At 43.1% G+C, this 23880-nt stretch overlaps 1 protein-coding gene across 1 annotated transcript in view; it reads left to right on the forward strand.

Annotated features, from left to right (window-relative positions):
• The window catches only part of ETNK1 (ethanolamine kinase 1), a 53415-nt gene that overhangs the window by 25099 nt on the left and 4436 nt on the right, over window positions 1-23880 (forward strand). Inside the window, exons 2-7 of the mRNA XM_077468717.1 lie at window positions 1685-1944; window positions 5508-5648; window positions 13850-13992; window positions 21854-21937; window positions 22028-22188; window positions 23564-23637. Coding sequence (XP_077324843.1) covers window positions 1685-1944; window positions 5508-5648; window positions 13850-13992; window positions 21854-21937; window positions 22028-22188; window positions 23564-23637 — 863 coding nt within the window. The remainder of the gene's footprint in view (window positions 1-1684; window positions 1945-5507; window positions 5649-13849; window positions 13993-21853; window positions 21938-22027; window positions 22189-23563; window positions 23638-23880) is intronic.

Raw genomic sequence — 23880 nt, forward strand, 5'->3', positions numbered from 1 at the left:
TAAGATTTCAGATACATTGATTATGTTGGAGATTGCTGGTGGCAATTGCTCCATATATACAAACCTGTAGAGTAGCGTGATTGCACCCTTTCTGCAAATTGATACCTTTTGCTTAGCATTTACAGTGCTTACATTCCTCTAAGTTTCCCATACATGTGCAGATTATCTGCAGAGATTCTTATTAGTTGATGATCGGCGTGTTAACTGATATTCCTTTCGCCATCATTCCAGCAGTTGTTCTAGTGTCACTCTGGTTTTCCCCGCTCCATATGGTATGTGAGGCTGCCTCATGGCTGTGCCTCTCATCTCCATGGCCATTGAGAAGTCTTCTTCAGTATCCTGATCTGCACATGCGTGGACATATTTGCACTCTTCAGACGCATGACTTTGGGGCTTTTGTGCATAGACACTATTATGAGCCAGATGATTTAGAAGTTAGAAAGAAAAGACTAAAGCTGGCCTCGTACGTAGATTTTTATTTTTTTTCATACTCCGCCTTCTGGCCTAATAATAATAATAATTATTTATTATTATTATTAATAATAATAATAATAATAATAAATAAATAAATTAATAATAATAATAATAATAATAAATTAATAATAATAATAAAAAATCTGATTCCTCCATCCAAGCTAAGCAGCACAGATAGACGAATCTCCTGCAGCTATTGTATTTTGTGACCCACTATAGGTTAGTGTGCTGCTCGGGCTCAATCAATATGGGGAGTAGCATGGATGGTTCTGCATTGGCTGCGGGAGTGCCAGCTCCTGTGATCACTAAGGGAAACGGAGAGTGACAACATTATGCGAGCCCACGCTCACCTTGTCGCTCTCCGTTTGCCTTTAAATTATCACAGACTGCACTCCTGTAGCCTATGTGGAATCATCCATTGATTAGCTGCGAGATTGTTTGGGGCGAATTCCTCCAACAGCTCTCACTGCTGATTGGACAGTCTACCTCGCCCGGAATGCAAAGTTGGGGGGGATTGTCAAGAGTATTGCCTGTGTACTTGTGTTTTTAATAAACAGTGGTCCTGCAACCAAACGACTATTGTCTTGTTTGTTGTTGGGAGTGGTTGGAATACCTAATATCTATATTCAGACTGGGAGGAAGCGGTATATGATGAAAACACTCAAGTGGAAGTGTGGGACGTTTTGTTGCACCTTTTTTATTCTTTCTCCCTGATCAGCGGTCACCTGACCGCCCGTCGCTCAGCCCCTCCCTCCCTAGTACATTGAAGGGAGAGAGTGACGGCACGGTCACGTGACCGCTGATCGGGGAGAATAGTAAGTTATTTAAAAGATTAATAAAAAAAAAAGGCATACAGTATATACAACAGGTTATACTAGCAGTGGAGCTGGCAGCGATTGTGTGCGCTACCTTACAACCCCTTTAATGACAGCAGAGCAAAGTCTGATTTTCTGTCCTGTCAGACAGGGCTGGCTGCTCTGCGTGACATAACTGTACATCTCGAGATGGACAAAAATACAAATCCTTTGGCAGGAAAAAACACTATTATATACAGTACGTATTTCATCTGCATATTTAGCGGTTTGCCTGGAGTTCAGATAGTCATCTGATAAAATATTCTATTCTTTCTAAGTATATATTATGGATTTATGTGTAATGGAGAACATTTTTTGATATTGGTCTTGTATTGAACCTGCATTTAATTTTACAGGTGTTTACTGATGGCATAACCAACAAACTAATCGGTTGCTATGTTGGCGATACAATGGACGATGTAGTACTTGTGAGGATCTATGGGAATAAAACAGAGCTGCTTGTGGATCGTGATGAGGAGCTGAAGAGCTTTCGGGTCCTGCATTCTCACGGTTGTGCTCCCCGACTGTACTGCACCTTTAATAACGGACTCTGCTATGAGTTCATGGAGGGAGCTGCTTTGGACCCAGAACATGTCTGTAATCCTAGCATTTTCAGGTACACATTTTTTTTTAATTTTGAGTTGAACACAGGAATAAAAATTTTATATTGCAGCTTCCCAGTACTTAGATGTGATGGCTGCATTAGTATTCTTTTTTTTTTTCTCTTTTGACCTGGTGATTCTGCCAGTAATACACTTCCTGTCCCAAAGTTGCAACTCATTCACTGTACTGTATCTATGGAGGCGCATCATTGTCATCCTAGGACACAGCTGCAAAATACCTCCCTCTTCTCCGTCACAGAGGGCAGTGTTTTGTAGTCCATATAGATAGTTGGAAGCCATGTAACCGATATGCAGCACAGGCATAGAGCACTGGACGTTACAACATTTCTGGCAGGATCAACATGCATTTTTTGTTTGCACTTGTCAAATAGATATAGCAAAACTTTTTCAATACTATGTTTAACCCCTTTGTGCCAGCTGTATGCATATATGTGGCAGCATGAGGGAGTGCGTTATGTGCTGCCACATACAATTTGCTCCATATATATTTGGACACAGGCACAATTTATTTATTCTGTATTTACCAAAACATTTTCAAACTATAGTTATAAAATAGATATAGGCTGAAAGTGCACACTCTCAGGTTTACTTCGAGGGTATGTATATACAAATTGAAAGAAGGGTTTAGGAATTACAGCTCTTAAGAATAGCCATTACCTTTTTTTTTTTTTTTTCCCTTTTATTAAGGGACCAAAAGTAATTGGGCAGTTGAATCAAAAGCTGTTTCATGGCCAGTTGTGGGCTACTCCTTCTTCATTATTTCTTCATCCATTAAGCAGGTAAAAGGTCTGGAGTTGATTCTAAGTGTGATATTTGCATTTGGGATCTATCGCTGTGAACCTACATCATGTGTTCAAAGGAGTTGTCCATGCAAGTGAAACAGGCCATTGTAAGGCTCCAAAAATGAAAAATCCATCACTGAGATGGCAGCAATATTAGGAGTGGCCAAATCAACAGTTTGGTACATTCTGAGGAAAGAATGCACTGGTTAGCTCAGCAAAATAAAAAGGCCTGGACATCCACGCAAAAATAACCGTGGTAAAAGGCCCATTCACAGCGTCCAGATAAATGAAGGACACTCTCCAGGAGGTGGGGGTATCATTTGTCAAGTCTACAATCAAGAGAAGACTTCACAAGAGCAAATGCCACGTTCACCACAAGGTGCAAACCATTCATAAGCATAAGAATAGAGCCTGATTAGACCTTGCCAAAAAACATTTAAAAAAAATGCCAGACCAGTTCTGGAAAAGCATTCTTTGGATGGATGAAACTAAAATTAATCTGTACCAGAATGACGGGAAGAAAAAAGTGTAGAAGAGGCTTGGAACCGCTCATGATCCAAAAGCACACAACGTCATCTGTAAAACATGGTGGAGGCAGTGTGGTGGGAATGCGTGGCTTCCAGTGGCACTGGGGCATTTGGTGTGTGTTGATGTGACAGAAGCAGCCAGCTGAATTCTGCAGTATTTAGAGCTATACTGTCAGCCCAGATTCAGTCAAATGCAGCAAATTTGATTGGATGGCGCTTCACAGTACAGATGGACAATGGTCCAAAACACACCGCAAAAGCAACCCAGATGCTTTAGAAGGAAAAGTGGAATATTCTGCAATGGCAAAGTCAATCACCTGATCTTGACCCAATTGAGCATGCATTTCACTTAGTAAAGGCAAAATTAAAGCCAGAAATACCCACAAAGAACTGAAGACAGCTGCAGTTAGAGCCTGACATGAGAAGCATCAGAAAGGAGGAAACCCAGTCTTTGGTAATGTCCATGGGTTCCAAACTTCAGGCAGTCATTGCCAGTAAAGGATTCTCAACAAAATAATGAAAATTAACATTTTATTTATGATTGTATAATTCATTTGTCCAATTACATTTGAGCCCGTGAAAAGGGGGGGGGGGTGGGAGGGAAGAAGAGACACTGTATGTATAAACATGGTTGCAGTGCCTAAAATTTGTACTTTATATTTATGTTCAATCCCTTGAATTGGCTGAAAGCCTGCACCTAAAATTCATTTGGATTGTTTCATTTTAATTTTATTCTGGTTTCATAAGGAGCCAAAAGTATGAACATTTTGTGTCCGTGTCCAAATATATATGGACCCAACTGTATATGCAAACCTGTCTTGGGCTGGGAATACATTCAATTGCGTGTCCCCAGCACTGTGACTGCGCTGTCACCAACAGTTCAGTTGCATAGCAAAAATGCGATAGCCAATAGGATGGGCTCCTGATCTTGCGATGACTGCAACAGCCAGTCGCATTGATCACCTGATCGGGTAGCCCATACGCATCCTGACAGTGCTAGAACGTATTTATCGGTTCAACATCTTCCTGCCCTGCTGAGTCATGTTCATTTCTGATTGGTTGTCTTTTCTGCCCAGTGTACAATGATTTGTATATGGGCTAAAGCTTGGACTGTTTTGAATCTAGGCTGGTTCAGCAGGAACCTGCCGGGTTTCGAACCATCTATGGGTAGGCTGACTGTACATAAGTCATTCCATCCATCGATCGACTTGTGTACAACCAGCATGTCAAATTTTTGCATGTGATTGTCAGCGGCTGTAATGACTATATGGTTCCCCATGCCCTCCCCACCGGGAGAACACAATAGCTCCACAGATGGGATTTCCCCATCAATACTGATTGTGTTGATGGGGGAATCGTATCATCTATAGCCGGCATAAGCCTACTTTATGTGCCATGTTCAGTCCCCCTGCCAGCAGTGTGTGATAAGCATATCTCTGGCCTTGCACTTTATTTAAAGGGCAAGTTATAGGTTAACAGACCAAAAGCTACCAAATAAGAGGAGTTCTTTCTTGGGGTTTACTTTTAATTCCGATCACTCATTGCTGACAAACTTGATACAGTTTTATTTAAAAAAAAAAATTTTTTTTGTGTTTATAATCTGTTAGTAAATATCTATGGATACAGGGTGTGTACTTTCTGCCTAAGGGTTATTTGTCAATGTAAACATTGCGTGCAGATACAGTCGCATACTGGATTGGACCACTTGTCAACTGTGTGCACAGAAAAAAAAGCAAGCATGTGTGCAAATTCAGCTGAATGATTCTCATATCCTGCCCCATCTGCTCTGTTCAGCGGCTTGTTTACTCGCACAACTCTGTAGAACATAGTGAGGCCTGCATACCTAGGCCTCTGACATTAGAACGTTCAGCTATTCCTTCCTGTACATTTCCCTGCCTGCTGTGTGCATGGCTTCTTCCTGAAGGTGACAGAGTTAAACCTTTACACGTAATACATCCAATGCTTACGCGGGAAAATTAGCTCCTAAGAAGATTCTGGTGACTTGTAATGCCGCGGTTTAGAGCATTGGTGATCACTGCACAGCTATAAATTGCAGTAATTGGAATCGGACAGTGATCTGCGATTATCTCCCCGGTTTGTGGGGTGTCCTAATTTTTTTTATTTGTTTTTTTTTCTTTTAATGTGAAGATGCTTTGAATATGAACCAATGATGGCGGTTAGCCTTAAGTAAAATAAAGTGACTTGTTGGAGACCTAGCTGTTTAATTTTTTCTTTCAATTTTTTCAGACTTATAGCCCGGCAGCTCGCTAAGATACATGCCATTCATGCACACAATGGCTGGATTCCAAAATCCAACTTGTGGTTTAAAATGAGGAAGTACTTTGCTCTTATCCCAACTGAATTTGAAGACTCTATCATTAACGAAAGGTAATCTGATTAATAAAGCATATACCTTCCACTACTGATCTACACATTAGAACTAAAAGTACTTGCTGCTGAGTATTTTTGACATGGATTCCTTTGTAGTCAATGTACATATGTGTGTGTGTTTTGATTATTTATTTATTTTCTCTTGTCATTGCTAAACCTAATCTACATTATGGCGGATAACAGGTGTTTTGTTTTTACCTTGGTGAATTGAGGGCAAAGTGCTAATACCTGTATTATGTTCACCTCTTCCACCACTAGAACTATGTTCTCTAGTAATCCTTGCCACCATTTTCTCTTTTAACCATTTGCCGCCCGCCCTATAACAAAAACACGGCGGCATAGTGGTTTCAAAATCCTGACCGGACGTCATATGACGTGATCAGGATTTTGAGCCGCTGCGCGCCCCCACGACAGACTCTACCACGTGATCAGCCGTGTCCAATCAGGCTGATCACAGTGTAAATAGGAAGAGCCGTGATCGGCTTTTCCTCACTCGCATCTGTCAGACGCAAGTAGAGGAGAGCTGATCGGCTGCTCCTCTGATGGGGGGGGGGGGGGGGGGTCTGTGCTGATCTATTATCAGTGCAGCCCCCCGAGGATGCCCACACTGGGACGCCACCAGACCACCAGGAATTCCAGTCAGTGCCCACAATGGATCCCAATCAGTGCCCACAATGGGCATCACTGATTGGCATGCATTATTGTTTGGCACTGATTGGCATCCATTAGTACAGTACAATACAATGCTGCCCCATCGGTGAAGGAGAAAACGTACTTATTTACAAAGTTTTGAAACTGAAACAAAAAAAGAAAATTTTCTCAAATCGCCTTTCAGGACAACCCCGGAGAGAGTAGCTCCACCTTGCAATCAGGAAACACATGCCCACTTTAAAAACACCTCCTCCTCCTCCATGGCTTCAGTTATTGTGTTTCCTCCTTGGAGGAAGCATGTGCCTGAACCAGGGAGAGCTACACTCTCTGCAGGGGAGTAAGGCTTACCTTTTGTTGCAGGTTGTTTCTCTTTGACCCCCAGCAGCATCTCCACGGGGAGAGGACTCCTGGAGCTCCTGGTCCCGCCATCTCACGGGAGTAAGGACCCTCGGAGTGCCGGCGTCGGGTGCCCGGTGTCCGCTTGTTAGCGCAGGGAGGGCTCTGTTGCTGGCGGAGGCCGCTGCAGGTCAGCGGCATGGCTCCGTTTTCGGCGCCGGGTCCCGGGCGGCGACGGCGTCGTTCACGGTGACGCGCGGGCGCTCTGAGGGGGCGTGGCGCCGTGGTTCAGCGCCTGGAACGCAGGGGTCATGGGGCGGGTCAGGTGACCGTGTGCTTCCGCTTCCGGCCGGCCTTGATGACGCGGCGGCCGGGAAAATTTAAAATGAGAGCTGTTTGTAAAATAGCTGCCTCACTCAAACGATGGAAGAGTGCAAGCCAGCTATGGCGGAGACAGGCGCCCCCAGCACCGGTCCAGCCCAGGTACGTAAGGTGCACTGGCACCCTCTGCTTTACTGTGGGTATGTCTTTGTTTGTTCCCCCCTCTTGGGGGCCTGTCGCTGCAGGTCAGAGGTGGACTTCGCTCTGACCTTTTGCAGCCTAGTTCTGGGGTCTCACTAGTAGGTCTGTTTGGTGGTGGGTCTCTGCACTGGCTTGGTGTTAAGCAACTGGTTGTTGAGAGCTTTTAGTGAATTAAACCTGTATGTCGTTTCAGGAAAAATCACTAGGAAAAGCTAGACCAGGTCAGAGAAAATGTCCTTCCTGCAAAACCCCCCTCAGAGATTCATGGCAGAAGGCAATGTGCAGAAATTGTATCAGAGAATTGGTGGAAGAGGAAACATCTCAACAATATAAGGATTTGTTTTCTTCGGTTAAAGAGCTGACAAACTCTTTGAGTTCAGTCAAGTCCATCCTGATACAAAACCCTCCCGCACAGACCGAGCCTCAGAACTTACCGCCCAGCCCCAGGGCGTCGTCATCCAGACAGGTGGAAACTGAAGAGTCTGGAGACGAAGGGGGTAGTACTCTCATCTCCTTCAGGGATTCTGAGGAGGAGGAAGAGGAAGAAGATAGCAGGGGCTCCAAATTCAAGCTATCACTAGAGGAAGTAGATGATATTTTAAAAGCAATCTACACTACTCTAGAAATTCAGGAAGAAAGAGTACAACTGTCAGTTCATGACAAAATGTACCAGGGGTTGGACGAAACAAAACGGCGAGTTTTTCCTGTCCACAGGGTCCTCTCAGACTCAGTGAGAAAGGAGTGGAAGGACCCAGAAAAAGCCCCTTTCTTCTCTAAAGCTCTCAAAAGAAGGTTTCCCTTCGAAGATAAGGACTCAGAGGTTTGGAATAAGAAACCCAGAGTCGATGCAGCTTTCTCGCAGGTATCCAGACGAACGGATCTAGCCTTTGAAGATATGGGGATCCTTAAAGACCCAATGGACAAAAAAGCTGACTCCATCCTTAAAAAAGCTTGGGATGCCGCGTCAGTCAGTCTAAAACCAGCAATGGCAGCTACGGTGGTGGCCAGGAATCTGGAATGTTGGGTAGAGAAGCTGAAGAGCCATATTGAGGCGGGGACACCCCGCAAGGATCTCTTAGAGTCCTTTCCACTGATCCTGAATGCAGTCAAATACATGGCGGATGCATCAGCAGAATCAGTTAAACTGGCCGCTAGGTCTTCGGCTCTTGTAAATTCAGCCAGGAGAGCAGTTTGGCTGAAAACATGGTCTGGGGACACTGCCTCTAAGGTCAAGCTGTGTGGTCTTCCCTTCTCGGGTGACTTGCTCTTTGGTCCTGATTTAGAGTCTGTGCTGGATAGAACAGCCGATAAAAAGAAGGCTTTTCCAGTTAAGAAAAAGCAGATGGCTAAAAAGAATTTTCGTGCTTTTCAGCAGTCCCATAAAAAAGACCAGGAGCACAAGAGCAGATGGGGTTCACAGAAGGGCAAAGGCAGGGGTGGAGTCCTCTTTAGATCTCCCCCAGAGCAGTCCCCTAAGAACAAGTGACAATATCTCCCCAGTGGGGGGGAGACTGTCAGCTTTTCGCGAACAATGGGACAGGCTGTCTCCAAATCTGTTCGTGAAGAGCGTTGTCGATCAGGGGTACAGGTTGGAGTTTTCAGAACCACCCCCGAGCAGGTTTTATGTGACAACATTGCCAAGGGATCAGGAGAAGGCCTCTGCAATGAAGCTGTTGTTACAGGAGCTGATACAGCAAGAGGTTCTGATTCAAGTCCCAGTAAGCCAGCAGGGCGGGGGTTTTTATTCACATATTTTTCTGGTGAAAAAACCCTCAGGGAAGTACCGTCTAATCCTGAATCTGAAATTCCTGAACAGGTTCATTCGGTACAAACATTTCAGGATGGATACAATTTTCTCCATCACAAAGCTGTTGACCCCAGAATGCTTCATGGCATCCCTGGACCTAAGGGATGCCTACCTTCATATACCAATTCATCAGGCATCGCAGCAGTTCCTGCGCCTGGCATTGAAGGTAGGGAGTTCGGTATGGCACCTCCAATTCAGGGCTCTGCCGTTCGGACTCTCGTCCTCTCCCAGGGTCTTTACGAAGATTATGGCAGAGGCTTTGGAACCCCTGAAATTGAAGGGGATTCCAGTTGTTCCTTATCTGGACGACCTTTTGTTTTTTGCAGACTCCAGGGAGCAGGTCCTAGTCAATCTCCAGAGGGCCCAGTCTCACCTCGAGGGCCTGGGATGGCTTCTAAACCTAGAGAAGTCAATCCTGACCCCCTCACAGGAAATGAAATTTCTGGGGTATACATTAAATTCGATTCTCCAGAAAGTTTTCCTGCCGTTGGAAAAACAGGAAAAGTTACAGCTAGCTGTACAGCGGATACAGAGCAACCAGGCAGTCTCAGTCAGGATGGCTATGGCAGTTCTGGGCCTGCTTACGGCAGCAATCCCGGCTGTTCAGTGGGCCAGGTTCCATTCCAGACCCCTTCAGAGGGAGGTTCTGTCAAGCTGGTCCCATCAGGATCCTTTGGAAAAACAGCTAAAAATTTCGTCAAAGACGAAAAGGGCTCTTTGGTGGTGGAGAGACCAGGCAAACCTCTCAAGGGGCCTGGTGTGGACCTTTCCTGTGGACAAGCGCCTTACTACAGACGCAAGTGCCTGGGGCTGGGGAGCCCATCTGGATGGTCAGACATCTCAGGGGGTCTGGTCCAAACAGGAAGCTCAAAGATCATCCAACTGGAGGGAGTTGAAGGCGATCTTTCTGGGTTTAGTGGCATTTCAGCAGAGTTTGAGAGGCCACCATGTTCAGGTGTTGTCAGACAACACAACAGCGGTTACCTACATTATGAAGCAAGGGGGAACCAGAAGCAGGAGCTTGATGGAGCTGGCCAATCTGTTGTTAGCCTGGGCAGAACAGAACACAGCCTCACTATCGGCAGTGCATCTGAAGGGCTCTCAGAATTTGTTTGCGGACCTCCTAAGCAGGCGCAAATTGCTAGAGGCAGAATGGAGTCTGAATCAGGAAGTGTTCCTGATGATCTCCGAGGCCTGGGGGGTTCCTCAGGTAGACCTTTTTGCCAGCCAGCAGAACTCAAAGGTGGACAGATTCTTTTCTCTTCACCGAGGAGATGCAGCAATAGGGTTGGATGCATTCGCTCACCCCTGGCATTACCAGCTGTGCTATGCCTTTCCCCCCTTTCCTCTAATTCCACTAGTACTGAGGAAATTCAGGGAAGAAAGGACAGACTTAATACTAGTCACTCCTTTTTGGCCAAAAAGATCCTGGTTCGCGGGTCTTCGAAACCTAGCCTCGAAGCCCCCATGGAGGTTACCACTCAGAAAAGATCTGTTATCCCAGGGGACAGTAAGTCATCCAGAAGTGGAACTCCTGCAGCTAACCGCCTGGTTTCTGAGGAGGACCTGTTAAAGGCTAAAGGTCTCTCAGATAAAGTAGTAAAGACCCTGCTGTCCAGTAGGAAGGCAGTTACACAGGCAATTTACATGAAGGTCTGGAAAAAGTTCAACTCCTGGTGCAGTTCTAGAGAACTCAAGGTCAAGAGCACGGTGTCCGTCTTGGAGTTTCTCCATGAAGGAATGGAGAAGGGTCTCGCAGCCAGTACCCTGAAGACTCAGGTGGCTGCCTTATCAGTTTTCTTTGAAAAGACTTTATCTAAAGAAACTTTAATTTCTAGATTTTTTAGGGCTCTTGCTCGAAATAGACCAGTAGCCCTTAAAGACTTTCCCAGTTGGGATTTGTCTACAGTTTTACAGGGTCTCTCGGGAGCACCGTTTGAACCCTTACAAGAAGCTTCTTTACAGAAGGTGGTTTTAAAAACAATCTTTTTGGTGGCCATCACCTCGGCCAGGAGAGTCAGCGAGCTCCAAGCTCTAGCTATTACAGAACCCTTCCTTAGAATTTATCAGGACAGGGTGGTACTGAGGACGGATCCAGCATTCCTACCGAAAGTATCCTCAACTTTCCATCGATCACAGGAAATAGTGTTACCTACATTCTCTGCAAGCCCAGCAAATGCAGGAGAGGAAGTTTTTCACACATTGGATGTGAGAAGATGTCTTTTACAGTTTCTGAAAGTTACTAAAGAATTTAGAAAATCAAACGCCCTCTTTGTGATATTTTCTGGATCACGCAAGGGGGAGAAAGCTTCTAAAAGTACGCTGGGTAGGTGGCTTAAGTTGGCTATAACAGAAGCCTATAAAGCAAAAGGAGAAATACCTCCCTCAGGTATTGCTGCCCACTCTACTAGATCCACGGCAGTTTCCTGGGCTGAAAGGGCCGGTGCCACGCCTGAACAAATCTGCAAGGCTGCCACTTGGTCCAGTTATTCGACATTTCTCCGGCATTACCGGTTAGATCTACTGTCTGCAGCAGATCAGGCCTTCGGCAGGAAGGTACTGCAGGCAGTAGTCCCGCCCTAGGGTAAGTTTCTCGGTTATCCTCTCCGGGGTTGTCCTGAAAGGCGATTTGAGAAAGACTCAGTTAGACTTACCGGTGACGGTATTTCTAAGAGCCTTTCAGGACAACCGTTACTTCCCTCCCTAGGTTATGCTTAGTAAATGTATTAAGTTCTACCATGGTGTTGTGCTTTCTGTGCTTTGTTTTCCAGCGTCGGAAGGCCACAATAACTGAAGCCATGGAGGAGGAGGAGGTGTTTTTAAAGTGGGCATGTGTTTCCTGATTGCAAGGTGGAGCTACTCTCTCCGGGGTTGTCCTGAAAGGCTCTTAGAAATACCGTCACCGGTAAGTCTAACTGAGTCTTTTTTTTTTTTTTTTTTTTTTTTTTTGTTTAGCAAAAAATAAAAACCGTAGAGGCGATCAAATACCACCAAAAGAAAGCTCTATTTCTGGAAAAAAAATGGGTACAATGTAGCATGACCGCGCAATTGTCATTCAAAGTGCGACAGTGCTGAAAGCTCAAAATTGGTCTGGGCAGGAAGGTGTTGCATTGCATCCTGTAAAAAGTTGGCTTAGCTTTTTAAACATTAACCACTTCAATACAGGGCACTTTATTTGAAGATGTCATGCATAGCTAGTAGCTATTCTAAGCAGATTCTGGACAAAAGTCACTAACGGTCCTTTCACACCTAGGTGTTATTCTTGGTGGCGTTTTACCGTTGTTTTAGCGGCGCTCTTCAGCCACTAGCGGGGCACTTTTCTTTTAAGCCCTGCTAGCGGCCGAAAAAGGGTTAAAACCACCACTGCAGCAGCGATTTGCCTGCAGTACGGCAGCACTGCCCATTAATTTCAATGGGCAGGGGTGCTTTAGGAGCGGTGTAAACACAGCTCCTACAGCGCTGCAAAGATGCTGCTTGCAGGACTTGTTTTTTTTTTTTTTTTTTTTTTTAACCGTCCTGCAAGCACACTGCTCCAGTGTGAAAGCACTTGAGAGGAATGGCTCTTTGCAGGTGCTATTTTTATCGCTATAGCGCCTGGCTCTCCTTAAAGAGGAAGTAAACCCTGATGGGTTTACTTCCTCTTTGATTCCCTGCAAAGGTAAAGCATAATGGACTACTATGCATCGCATAGTAACCCATTATGTGTCACTTACCTGACACAGGAGCCAGTGAAGTCACCGCTGTCCCCAGTAGTCTGGCGCATCCATCTTCTTGGTGGGTCTCGCTGCTCCGCCGCTGTCAATCGGCGAAGCCGTGATGACGTTACTCCCGCGCATGGGAACTGCCACTCGCAGCATATCGCCGTTGACCGTTGCGCGCTCAGTGCGTCTGCGCACCGCTGTCTGATATTTCTTTGACCTACAGGTAAGCCTTAATCTAGGTTTACCTGTAGGACGAAGTTGGTTGTAAGGGTCCTTTCACACGGGGCGGATCAGTTCTGATCCGCCCCGTGGATGTCCGTTTGCTCAGCGGGGATCACTCCGCCGATCCCCGCTGAGCAGGGAGATGACAGGTCTGTCTCTGCATACTGCGCAGGGACGGACCTGTCACAGCGCCGCTCTCCCCTATGGGAGATCGGATGACGACGGACCGCAGTGCCCGTCGTCATCCGATCCGCAGACGGATGGAAAAATAGCTTTTTCCTCCGTTACACTTTTTCGGATCGGAGCGGGTCGGATGTCAGCGGACATGTCACCGCTGACATCCGACGCTCCATAGACCTCTATGGAGCACCCGTTCAGGTCCGCCTGAAAAACTGACAGGCGGGCCTGAACGGGACGTCAGTGGGAAAGGGGCCTAAGGGTTTACAACCACTTTAAATCCCCCCCATCCAGATCTCAGTACAAACTTATTTACAAACTTACCACTGTACTCGTGGCAGCCAAATAAACAATTGCTAGAGCATAGAACAAGCAGTACACTGTTTGCCGAAGCTAAACTGCACATAGACACTTTCCCAGGTTAATAGAATGCATACTCCTGTATACTCATGACAAATTTCCTGCCATGTGGCCCCAATGAATCCAATATGCCTACTTCTCATTCCAAATGGTCTACCCATTCGATAAAGCTCTTACCTATGGGAAGGCATCCTGGCACCCCTCCCCATCACTATATCCAATGTAAAGTACACCTTTTCTCATAGGAACGTGCCTTGAAATCATCCCTGCTCGCTTCATATTCTCTCCTCGTTATCATACAGAACTGGATATCTTTTGCTTGACATACACACATACTGCAGAATAAAAATTGAAGCCAAAAGCAGCATGGATTCTCATGAAACAAAGTGTATTCATCCATATTCCTTTTTTCAACATGGCAGGTTTGTTCGTGATGTTCCAAGCCGGCAGGTCCTGCAGCAGGAAATGGCATGGATGAAAGATGTGCTGTCTAGTTTGGGTTCTCCGGTGGTTCTGTGTCACAATGACCTGCTGTGCAAGAACATAATCTACAATGAAAAGAGAGGTAGGTACTGAGAAACAGTAAGTACATCTCATCAGCTGTCAGATTCTTTAGCTACACTTACACATACCTTTCCTTGTTGCTCCTACTTTTGTTTCCTTTGGTAAGTAGGGAAAATTACCTGCTGTGACTAGTGCGGTTATTTTAGTAAAGGTTTTCTTACCTGAAAGGTCTTTTGTGGAGAAGGTTATTCTTCCTTTAATCCATATGTCACTCCTCTGTACTAATGGACCCTCCTAAGCCTTTATTAACCACTCTGACTGCTTTCTTTTACTTTTTGTGGGCTTTATACATAATGTGCAGCTTATATTTTGTGACCTCAGCCAAATGTACAGCTACGGTTTGTGCTTCATTTATATCACCGCTAGTAGAGTGATTGGTTCAAGCCACAAAATGCCACCAATGTACAATCCTATGTAAGGTGATGAGCCATAGTGGTATCTGTGTGGGTTTTTTTTTTTCTTTTATATATTTTTTAGGCATTCTAACCAAACAAGGCTCTGTCTGATGAATTCCTTTGTTTTTATACTGTACTCCATTCATAGAATGTATCTTTTTGATGCTGCTATGTACTGCAGGACTTTGGTTGCCCTTTGGCTTCTGAAATATAGCAGCCAAAACTTAGAATGGTAGAGAAGGTCTTTACTTCCAGAATGGATGTAATTTCATAAATTTCAAATTGTTAAGGAATCCCCTTTGGTCCTGTTTGACCTGTGCTGTGGTTGATGAGCTAGTGTGGTCAACAAGCCCCCATCTTCCCTCCAGTACTGTTGGACCATGCTGCTCAGCTGGAGTTAAATGTTTGTGTTTTTTTTTTTTTTTTTTTATAAGGAGTGACAGTCTCTGGCAGCTAGCACTCTGGAGATGAGACCCATTTTTCACCGGGGGGTGGGGGGGGCCGTGTTCATAGAGGAACTTGCCTACCCAATCTGGTCGGTGCACAAACATCAAAATGTGAGGGGGGGTAGAGATATGCTGTAGCTCCCTATAGGTACACCCCAAAAAATGGGCTTCAACCTGGGGTAGAGCGGAAAGCAAGCAGATACAAAAAAGGCGTAATTCTGGGCTATTCTGACCAGACAGTGTCTGTTATAACAAATAAACCCTGCCTCTCACATTCTTATTTGCCCTTTTACCATAATGACTTAAGGGTCAGCCTTAACAGGAAAAGCTTGGGAGGCTGCTGTAGGTATGAGATAATCAAAGTTCCTGCACTTGATACTTGTAGCAGTTTGTCCTTCATCCTCTTGATGATGGTCTTTAAATTATCTGATTTTATTCTGAAACCCAGAACACGTGGTGCAAATGACAGCCATAGGCTCCAGGGTGCATTACTGTTTTGCCTCCTCCCACCCTCTATGCCTTCTTATTGGCTGCCAAATACAACAGTCAGCCTCGCTGAGCAATAAGGAAGGTGTAGAATGTGGTAATAGGTGTGCTAGGTGCAAATCCAGGAAGTTGTGGTCGTTACTCACTATTCATTTGGGGGTGAGGTCACTAAAGATCATCATCTGAAGAAGAATGATAAATAGAAGCCCTTGTGGAAGGTAAAATCTACCTCCCTGGGTTCTCTTTTTAAGAAGGATGTTTTTCTGAGCCTTGCTGGTTAGTATGTATCTAGGGGGTTCTGTATGCATGTTACTTTATCTTGCGGCTGCCATGTAGCTAGGCTGTTTACCCTGTGTAGGAAAGAATACTGACATTTCTGAGGGTTTATAAGTAATGTAACTCTGCTGTTAATAAGGACATTAGAATTCACCTTTTTAGATGTTCAGTGCTCAGTGGCATATCTATTCAAGTGAGCCTGTCCCAGACCTAATGCATCAGCTTTTAGTCACTAAGTCACACTACTATTTTTCTTGTTTCCTTTTTGATTTATTTTAAAAAGCTGAATTTGCCACTTCTTCCTGTTTAGAATGTTGCCTTTCAACCAGTTTTATCCAGTTTCCAGATCCTTGGCTGAGCTTTCTGGTTTCAGAGTGGCTCCCTGGCTTGCAAGTTCCTGTGGAGCCCTGTCATGCCACCCTTTCATTCGCACGTCTGGGAGAGGACTACATGATGTGATGTTGCCTGCCCCCAAGAATACTAGATATAGTATGAAGCTACCACTGTTCATACAGTATGAAGCTACACACAGTTCATACAGCACTTGGAGCCTTCTATATATCTGATTACTTCAAAGCTAAATATCTGTCTGCTGAGACTTGCAAATGCTGACGGGGCAGTCATCGGAACCAAGCAGAAAAGCTGTGCTCCTGTGCATCTCAACTGATGATTTATTTTCCCTTTCTAAATTAATCACAACCCTTTTCTCAGCCAGTGTTTACAGATGCCACTGCCTGTTATTAGCAATCTAGTTTAAAAATAATTTACTAGTGCATAATCTGAGAGCTCCGTCCCAATGTTCATGTGTCCCCAAAGTTCTGCCCTCAGGTTGTTGATTGCAGCCTACAAATCCATTATCTTGTCTTTCCAATGATTGATGCATATCTCTGCAATCATCAATGGCCAGGGAGAGGGGGAAGAAATGGCAATCATTACATTTTTAATGACTATAAACTTAGACAAAATTTTCATATTGGTTACATTATGATTTAGTCTAGTCTGCGCTCTGGGGAAGATGTGTGCTTTAAAACAACTGTTGGAACGGATTATAAAGGGACCATTGTGTTCACTAGCTTGGGGAATAGAAAAGTTTACTTTAAGAGAACTGAAATCTGTGGTGAATTCTGATCTCCTTAGACATCTCTAGCAGGAGGTATGTTATTTGTCACAATAAAAGTGTGGGGTCACTATGATGAGGAGCATGGCTTGTTTTGTGGGTGGGACCTAATGTTACTTTAAGAGCTTCCAGACTTTAATCAGCCATGATAGAAAGCACTGTTTATGTAAAAGTAGTTTAACGGAAGTGTTGTAGGCACTGCACAGTGGGTTTATTAGAAGGCGATATCCGTTATTACATGTATGTTACAGAAGAATTTATATGGCCGCTCCCTGGGTCAGGGCAAAAACTCCCTTGGTTTTAAAGTGGAATTTTTTTTTCTCTATTCGGTGTCATAAGTGTGTGCAGAAATCTTCACATGGGAATAACTGTCTATGCTAGTTATAAAATAATGAATGGATATTAAAGTAAATAGAGCATATTTGAGATCCATGACAATGTTAAAAAAATAAAACCTTTTAAAATATGTAAAAGTAATGATCTATTTTTACAATAAAATGGTTTCTGGTGTTTAGTTACATTGTTAACTTTAGAAAGTGCAGCTTTAATACATAAAATCATGTGAAGATTTTCCAAAATTAATCCTTTAATGAGCAAGTAGTACAGTGCAGCTATGACAGCAGACCCCTACTTACGTGTTCCCTGGGTATAGTTCAGCCCGAGATCAGTCACTTCATACAGCACTGACTTTATGACTTGTTGTTGGTCTCCTACCTGCTGTCAAAAGAAAGAAATGTTGTGAGCTTATTTACACAAATGAGTATGAAAAGGACACCTCTTCTCAGCTGCTGCTTAAATCTTATGTATGACTTCAATTTCTTGCTGAGAAACCATTCTGCCCCAATGTCAACTATCAATAGTATACAAACATTGAAATATTATTTATTTCAATCAGTCTCTTGCAGATGTTGCCACAGCGTTGGGCGTACAGGCCTATATTATGAGTTTAGCGTTGAAGCTTATACACGTTGGTTAGAATTTAAGGCTATAATGTCCTATTTAGTGGTCTAGTATTCACTGCAAAATGTCAGTTAATAAAAAAAAATAATAAAATTGTGTAAAAGCAAAACTCTGGACACGCAAGAATGTGGGCAGGTATAGATACAGTATACATCATAAGATAATGTCCTATTTAGTGGTCAGATTTCTCTGGCTATTGCGTTGGCAGAGACTTGAGAGTAGCCTGCATATAACTTATTTTTTTTTTTTTTTTTTTTTTTCCACCCCTGTAACTTCTCAGAAAATGTAAGTGAATCACCAAACCAGTATAAAAATCAACTTTTATAGAAGCACAATGTATGTTCAATTAAACTATAAACTTTAATTCTTTATCCATACCTGTTTATCCTACCCAGTTCCTTGGTGTTTCCTGGATTTACATTATAGGGCTAGCAACTTTTGCTGGCCGCTGCTGAAATGATTGTATGCGAAATCCTGACAACTAGTGCTTGCCAGCACAAATCGCTTCTTCCTCTTAGCCTCCATATAGATATTCACAAGAGAGGGTTCCTATTTTGATGTCGGTTTGTATTTCCTCTCTGCCCACTGACCACATAGGAGGTTTCAAGGCTAGGCTTTGTGGTTACTGCATCAAAAAGCATGAAATCCAGTATTTTGCTGCAACATTTTTTTGTATTTTGAAACTATCACGTTACATACTTAATCTCAGATGGTTGTGTACTTTGCAGTAAAAAAAAAGCATTGCCATCTACTTTAATGTGACCCAGTCTCTTCCTTAATTAAACTGGCCTGCAAGAGAAGAGGAATACTCTGGTAGCAATGTTTTGCATCTTCACTTTATTTTTTATTTTTACAGAGATCTTTGTGCCACTGCTATCCTATTACTTCTAGCTGTGTCAGATAGCGTGCGCCCCCCCCCCCCCCACCCAAAAAAAGAAGAATGGACAAGGGTCACTTCTAGTAGTGCAGTATAAAGAGTGGCGCTTTTTTTTTTTGTGTTTTTTGTTTTTTGGTTTTGGTTTTTTATTTATAATTCTGCTACTCACTTACTGTACCAATAATATAGAACATTGCATATTTTTAAAGTCCTAAACCATACTTAATGACTTGCTTTGTGAATTCCACTTTAAAACTATTGGGAAGAAGGGGTAAAGATCGAACTTTTAACCGTGAAAGTTTTGTGTTGTGAAATGTGAGTGCCAAATTCTCTTCATCTGCCGCAGATTAGGTTTGCCATTGCCCGCTGCCCTGTGGCGGCGTTCTCCATGCTTCTTAAACGCAGTGACTGGAGGTTTGTCGATCACATGTTCACTCGTGCCTGCCACATGGGAGTGAACGCATCCTGGTAACGGCCTCATCAGTATCTTTTTAGATCTTTTTATTTTATTTATGTGTTTTTCTTTTATTTTTTATTTTTTTTTATTTTTATTTTTGTTTGTAACCTTCATCTTTAACTTGGCACACAATTTTTAGTTTTCTTCAAAAATGTTTTGTTAAGCTGTGCAGCAATATATTTTGGTCAAATGACAATTCCCCCATGTTGTGTAAGATAAGATGACTAGGGAACTAAATGCATCATCTGTTATGGGTTGAGCTGTGAATTTTACTCATAATATTAATACATGCCATTTAGAAGAGGTCCAGCAGCCAGACAGAAGTACCAGGATGCACTTGTCATGAGTCTGGCAAAGGGCATCCTATCTCCCAAGTGTGCCCTATCCTCTAATTCTGCATACACATTCTTGGTGAGTGGCAATTTGAACACCAACGGAGTCTTTAATGACTTTACTGGTTAAAGTAGATACAGTGCCTTGAAAAAGTATTCATACCTCTTGACATTTTCCACATTTTGTCATGTTACAACCAAAATGGTAAATGTATTTTACTGGGATTTTATGTGATAGACCAACACAAAGTGGCGCATAATTGTGAATTGGAAGGAAAATTATAGTTTTTTGAAAATGTTTTACAAATATCCGAAAAATGTGGCATGCATTTGTATTCAGCCCCCTTTACTCTGATACCCCTAACTAAAATCTAGTGGAACCAATTGCCTTCAGAAGTCACCTAATTCGTAAAATAGAGTCCATCTGTGTATAATTTCAGTATAAATACAGCTGTTCTGTGAAGCCCTCAGGTTTGTTAGAGAACCTTGGTGACCAGACGGCATCATGAGGGCCAAGGAACACACCAGAGAGGTTAGGGCTAAAGTTATGGAGACTTTTAAAGCAGGTTTAGGTTATAAAGAAATATCCCAAGCTTTGAACATCTCACAGGGGGCACTGTCCAATCCATCATCCAAAATGGAAAGAGTATGGCACATCTGCAAACCTACCCAGTCATGGCTGTTCACCTAAATTGGACAAGAAGAAAGCCATTGTTGAAAGAGCCATTTGCAGTTTGTGAGAAGCCATGTAGGGGACACAGCAAACATGTGGAAGAAGGTGCTCCGATGACATTTTGTTCTCAGATGAGACCAAAATGTAGCTTTTTGACCTAAAGGCAAAACTCTGTGTAGCAGAAAACTAACACTACACTTCACCATGAACACACCATCCCCACCATGAAACCTGGTGGTGGTAGCAGCATGTTGTGGGGATGCTTTTCTTCAGCAGGGACAGGGAAGCTGGTCAGCGTTGATGGGAAGATGGATAGAGCCAAATGGAGGGCAATCTTAGATGAAAACCTGTTAGTCTGCAAAAGACTTGATACTGGGGAGGAGGTTCACCTTCCAGCAAGACAACGACCCTAAACATACAGCCAGAGCTACAATGGAATGATTTATATAAAAGCATATTCATGTGTTAGAGTGGACCAGTCTAAGTCCAGACCTAAATCCAATTTCGAATCTGTGGAAAGACTTGAAAATTGCTGTTCAGACGCTCTCCATCCAATTTGACAGAGCTTGAACTATTTTCCAAAGAAGAATGAGCAAAGAATGTCATTCTCTAGATGTGCAAAGCTGGTAGAGACATCCCAAAAAGACTTGCAGCTGTAATTGCAGTGAAAGGTGGTTCTACAAAGTATTGACTCAGGGGGGCTGAATACAAATGCACACCACACTTTTCACATGTTTGTTTGTAAAAAAATAAAATAAAAACCATTTATCATTTTCCTTCCACTTCACAATTGTGTGCCACTTTGTGTTGGTCTATCACATAAAATCCCAGTAAAATACATTTACGTTTTTGGTTGTAACGTGACAAAATGGTGGAAAATTTCAATGGGTATAAATATTTTTTTCAAGGCACTGTAACAAAATCTCTTCGCCACCACAAGTATGCCAGCAAAGATCTTGCCTCCGATCAAGAAATCCTTTAATACTGCAAGTTATGTGTGCACAAGGAACTTCTTCTGGTGTGCTAAGAATTACATACTAGTATATTATGAATATATTGAGCATATTAAATTTATCTAGGGAATACTGCTTGGGTTCTAATGCCCAACATACACCCCCCTTTTATCTTGCACTGCACAGGCAGTTGTCTAAGTTTTGATGGGCATACTCATCCGGCCTGCACACTACTCAATCCTATGGAAAGTTCATACTCCAGGAAAGTGTAAATCGGCAAGAATTTGACAAGCGGCTGTGTAGCACTGTCAAGCTACACAGACGATATCTTGCTGGATTTGGACTGGTGAGTACAAGCCTGGCGGGGGGGGCGATGGGCACTACAACGCTTAAAATCCTTTGTACACAAGTCAATTATATACACAAGTTTATTAACTACTGGCCAGTACACTCTACACACTGAGACGTCAATATATGGCAGTTCTCAAATGATCATTTCTTTATTTGAAATGTCATGACAGTATTTTATATTGAATATAACAAGCGAACATTCAAAGATGAAATGGATTGTGTTCTGATTATGTCATTCATGGGTGTTGCTGAACCATTTATTGGTTTCCATGACCTGGCAGCATCAGAGGTAAGGGGTTCCTTGTGTTCAAATTGTTTAACTTCTCCTAGTGGACGGCAGTTGTTTCACAGGCATTTCCTAACCTGATATCGAACACTTATAATTAATGGAGCCTGTTGGAATATTTTTGGCTATCTGTGCCCCCCACCCCCAGATGTGTAAAATTCACAGTTGCTATGTGTTGGGTACTTTGGGTCTGGGCTTTGTGAAAGGGAAGTTTTTGCCCCCCCCGGTGTAATATTCCCCATCTCTATTCTAGGTGATGTACAGTTCATTGACTATGAGTATGCTGGATACAATTACCAGGCCTACGATATTGGCAATCACTTCAATGAGTTTGCAGGTAGGAGGAGCTATTTTTTGCATGCATCCCTCATGTTTTCTGTATGCTTTATCATTTTATTTAGTATTGACACCCCAATCTTATCCGCAGGTGTAAATGAAGTTGATTACAACCTGTACCCAAATCGAGCCTTGCAGCTCCAGTGGTTACGGTCTTATCTAGAGGCCTACAAAGAATTCAAAGGCTTTTCAGGAGAGGTCTCTGAGAAAGAAGTGGAGGTTCTCTATGTACAAGTCAATCAGTTTTCTCTGGTAAGTCTCAAGTTTTAGAAAATATTTGAAGATCTTCAAGTGGCTGCAGCCTTTTAAGTCTAATGTAAACTTGCCACTGGATTCCAGCAGCTGGTCAGGTGCCTGTAATTGAACCACAGTGCAGAACAGTCATTGGACTTGACAAGCCAGTTCCTTTTCCTTCCTTCCTTCCCCGGCCCCATTATTATGCTAATTACATTTTCTTTAAAGAAAAACCTTTCTGCCTTCATGACCTACCTTATATTTTAGATCCAGTGACATCATCATGGGTTCTCTGTGCTTCCCTATGCAATGCAAGCAGATCAGACTAGTGGGAGGGGTCACCAGATGCTGTATAAAGCTCCCTGCCTCAGTACTCCTCTTAGGAGCCTTCAGCTTTGATACGATCAGTGGGGCTGGCTCTTGGTAGGAGTTATGCAAATATCAAAATGCCTCGATGGGTGGATGTCAGTCTGAAAGAGTGGGATGTTCTTATGCAGGATTAGTTTGCATGCAGACCACCCACATGTAATGCTGAGTCTTCATGACTGAAAAAAAATTTTTTTTAATGAAAATGGGGGGCCTGGAACATTCAGACTGTATACCTGTACAAGACTGAAGAAAAGCCTGGAGTTAAGCTTTGAAGTGGTTGTAAACCAATACATTCAGTTTAAAAATAGAAATGCAAATATTTTTGTATAGATTTTTTTTTTAAAAAAAGTGTTTTTTTTTTTTATTTCTTTTTTTTATTTAAGTGAACACATGACCCCTGTTCTCAGCTGCATAAGAGCTGAAGGGAGGAGAAGCAGCAGCACACAGAGCTTCCCAGTGAATGGCTGTGCAGGCGGGGGGGGGGGGGGGGTGTCAGGGCAAGTCTGATTGTTGGAGGAGACAAGACTGAGTTCCCATCATGGCTAGAGAACTGACCAGACTGTGTTCTCTTGCTTAGTGCGGTCAGTTTTTGATAGTAAAGCAGAGGGACTGGCAGAAACACCAGAGATTTCACACACAGGAAGCACTATAAAGAGAACAAGACACTTTCTCATACAAGTACATGGTACAGCAGGCACATATCAGGAATGTCAAATGTTGGGGTAAAATGCTTTAACAGCCAGTTTAAAATTTCTGAGACCTCTCCTAACTGGGTCACATAACAGAATAAAAGCCTGACCGTTTCTAATTTGTTCCCTACTTTATCCAAAACAAAGACAAAATAATATTGATGTTTAGATAACCTCTTTCAAATTTACAGATGATGGCAGCGTAATGTGGACTCCTTTTTCACATACGTTCAGTTCTTCTACTATACAGTATAACCCTATAACATGTAATGCTGTTTAATTGTAATATGTCAAGTTTGTGAGTTCATCTTGATATCCTTCTTTCTTTTCTAAAGGCCTCACACTTTTTCTGGGGTCTCTGGGCTTTGATTCAAGCAAAATATTCCAGAATTGACTTTGACTTCTTAGGGTAAGTGATTTCCAATTTCACCTTTCCTGTTCTTTTTTTGTTTTATTTTATTAAATGACTATTCTTTAAATGTTTTTTTCTGTAAATGATCCAATATGTGTTTGTGCAAGCTTAGGAGGTAGCGGCTGATCTTCTCAACCAGTTTAGTGTGTGTAAACCTTTTCTTCTGTTAGAAATTCTGCAAGTTTTGGTAATAAGTACCCACTACCCCTACATACATAGTAACTTCCCTGCTCCCCACCC

Source organism: Lithobates pipiens, unplaced genomic scaffold (assembly GCF_037356315.1).
Source record: "Lithobates pipiens isolate NorthernLeopardFrog02 unplaced genomic scaffold, aLitPip1_a1.2 Scaffold_8, whole genome shotgun sequence".
Taxonomy (NCBI): domain Eukaryota; kingdom Metazoa; phylum Chordata; class Amphibia; order Anura; family Ranidae; genus Lithobates; species Lithobates pipiens.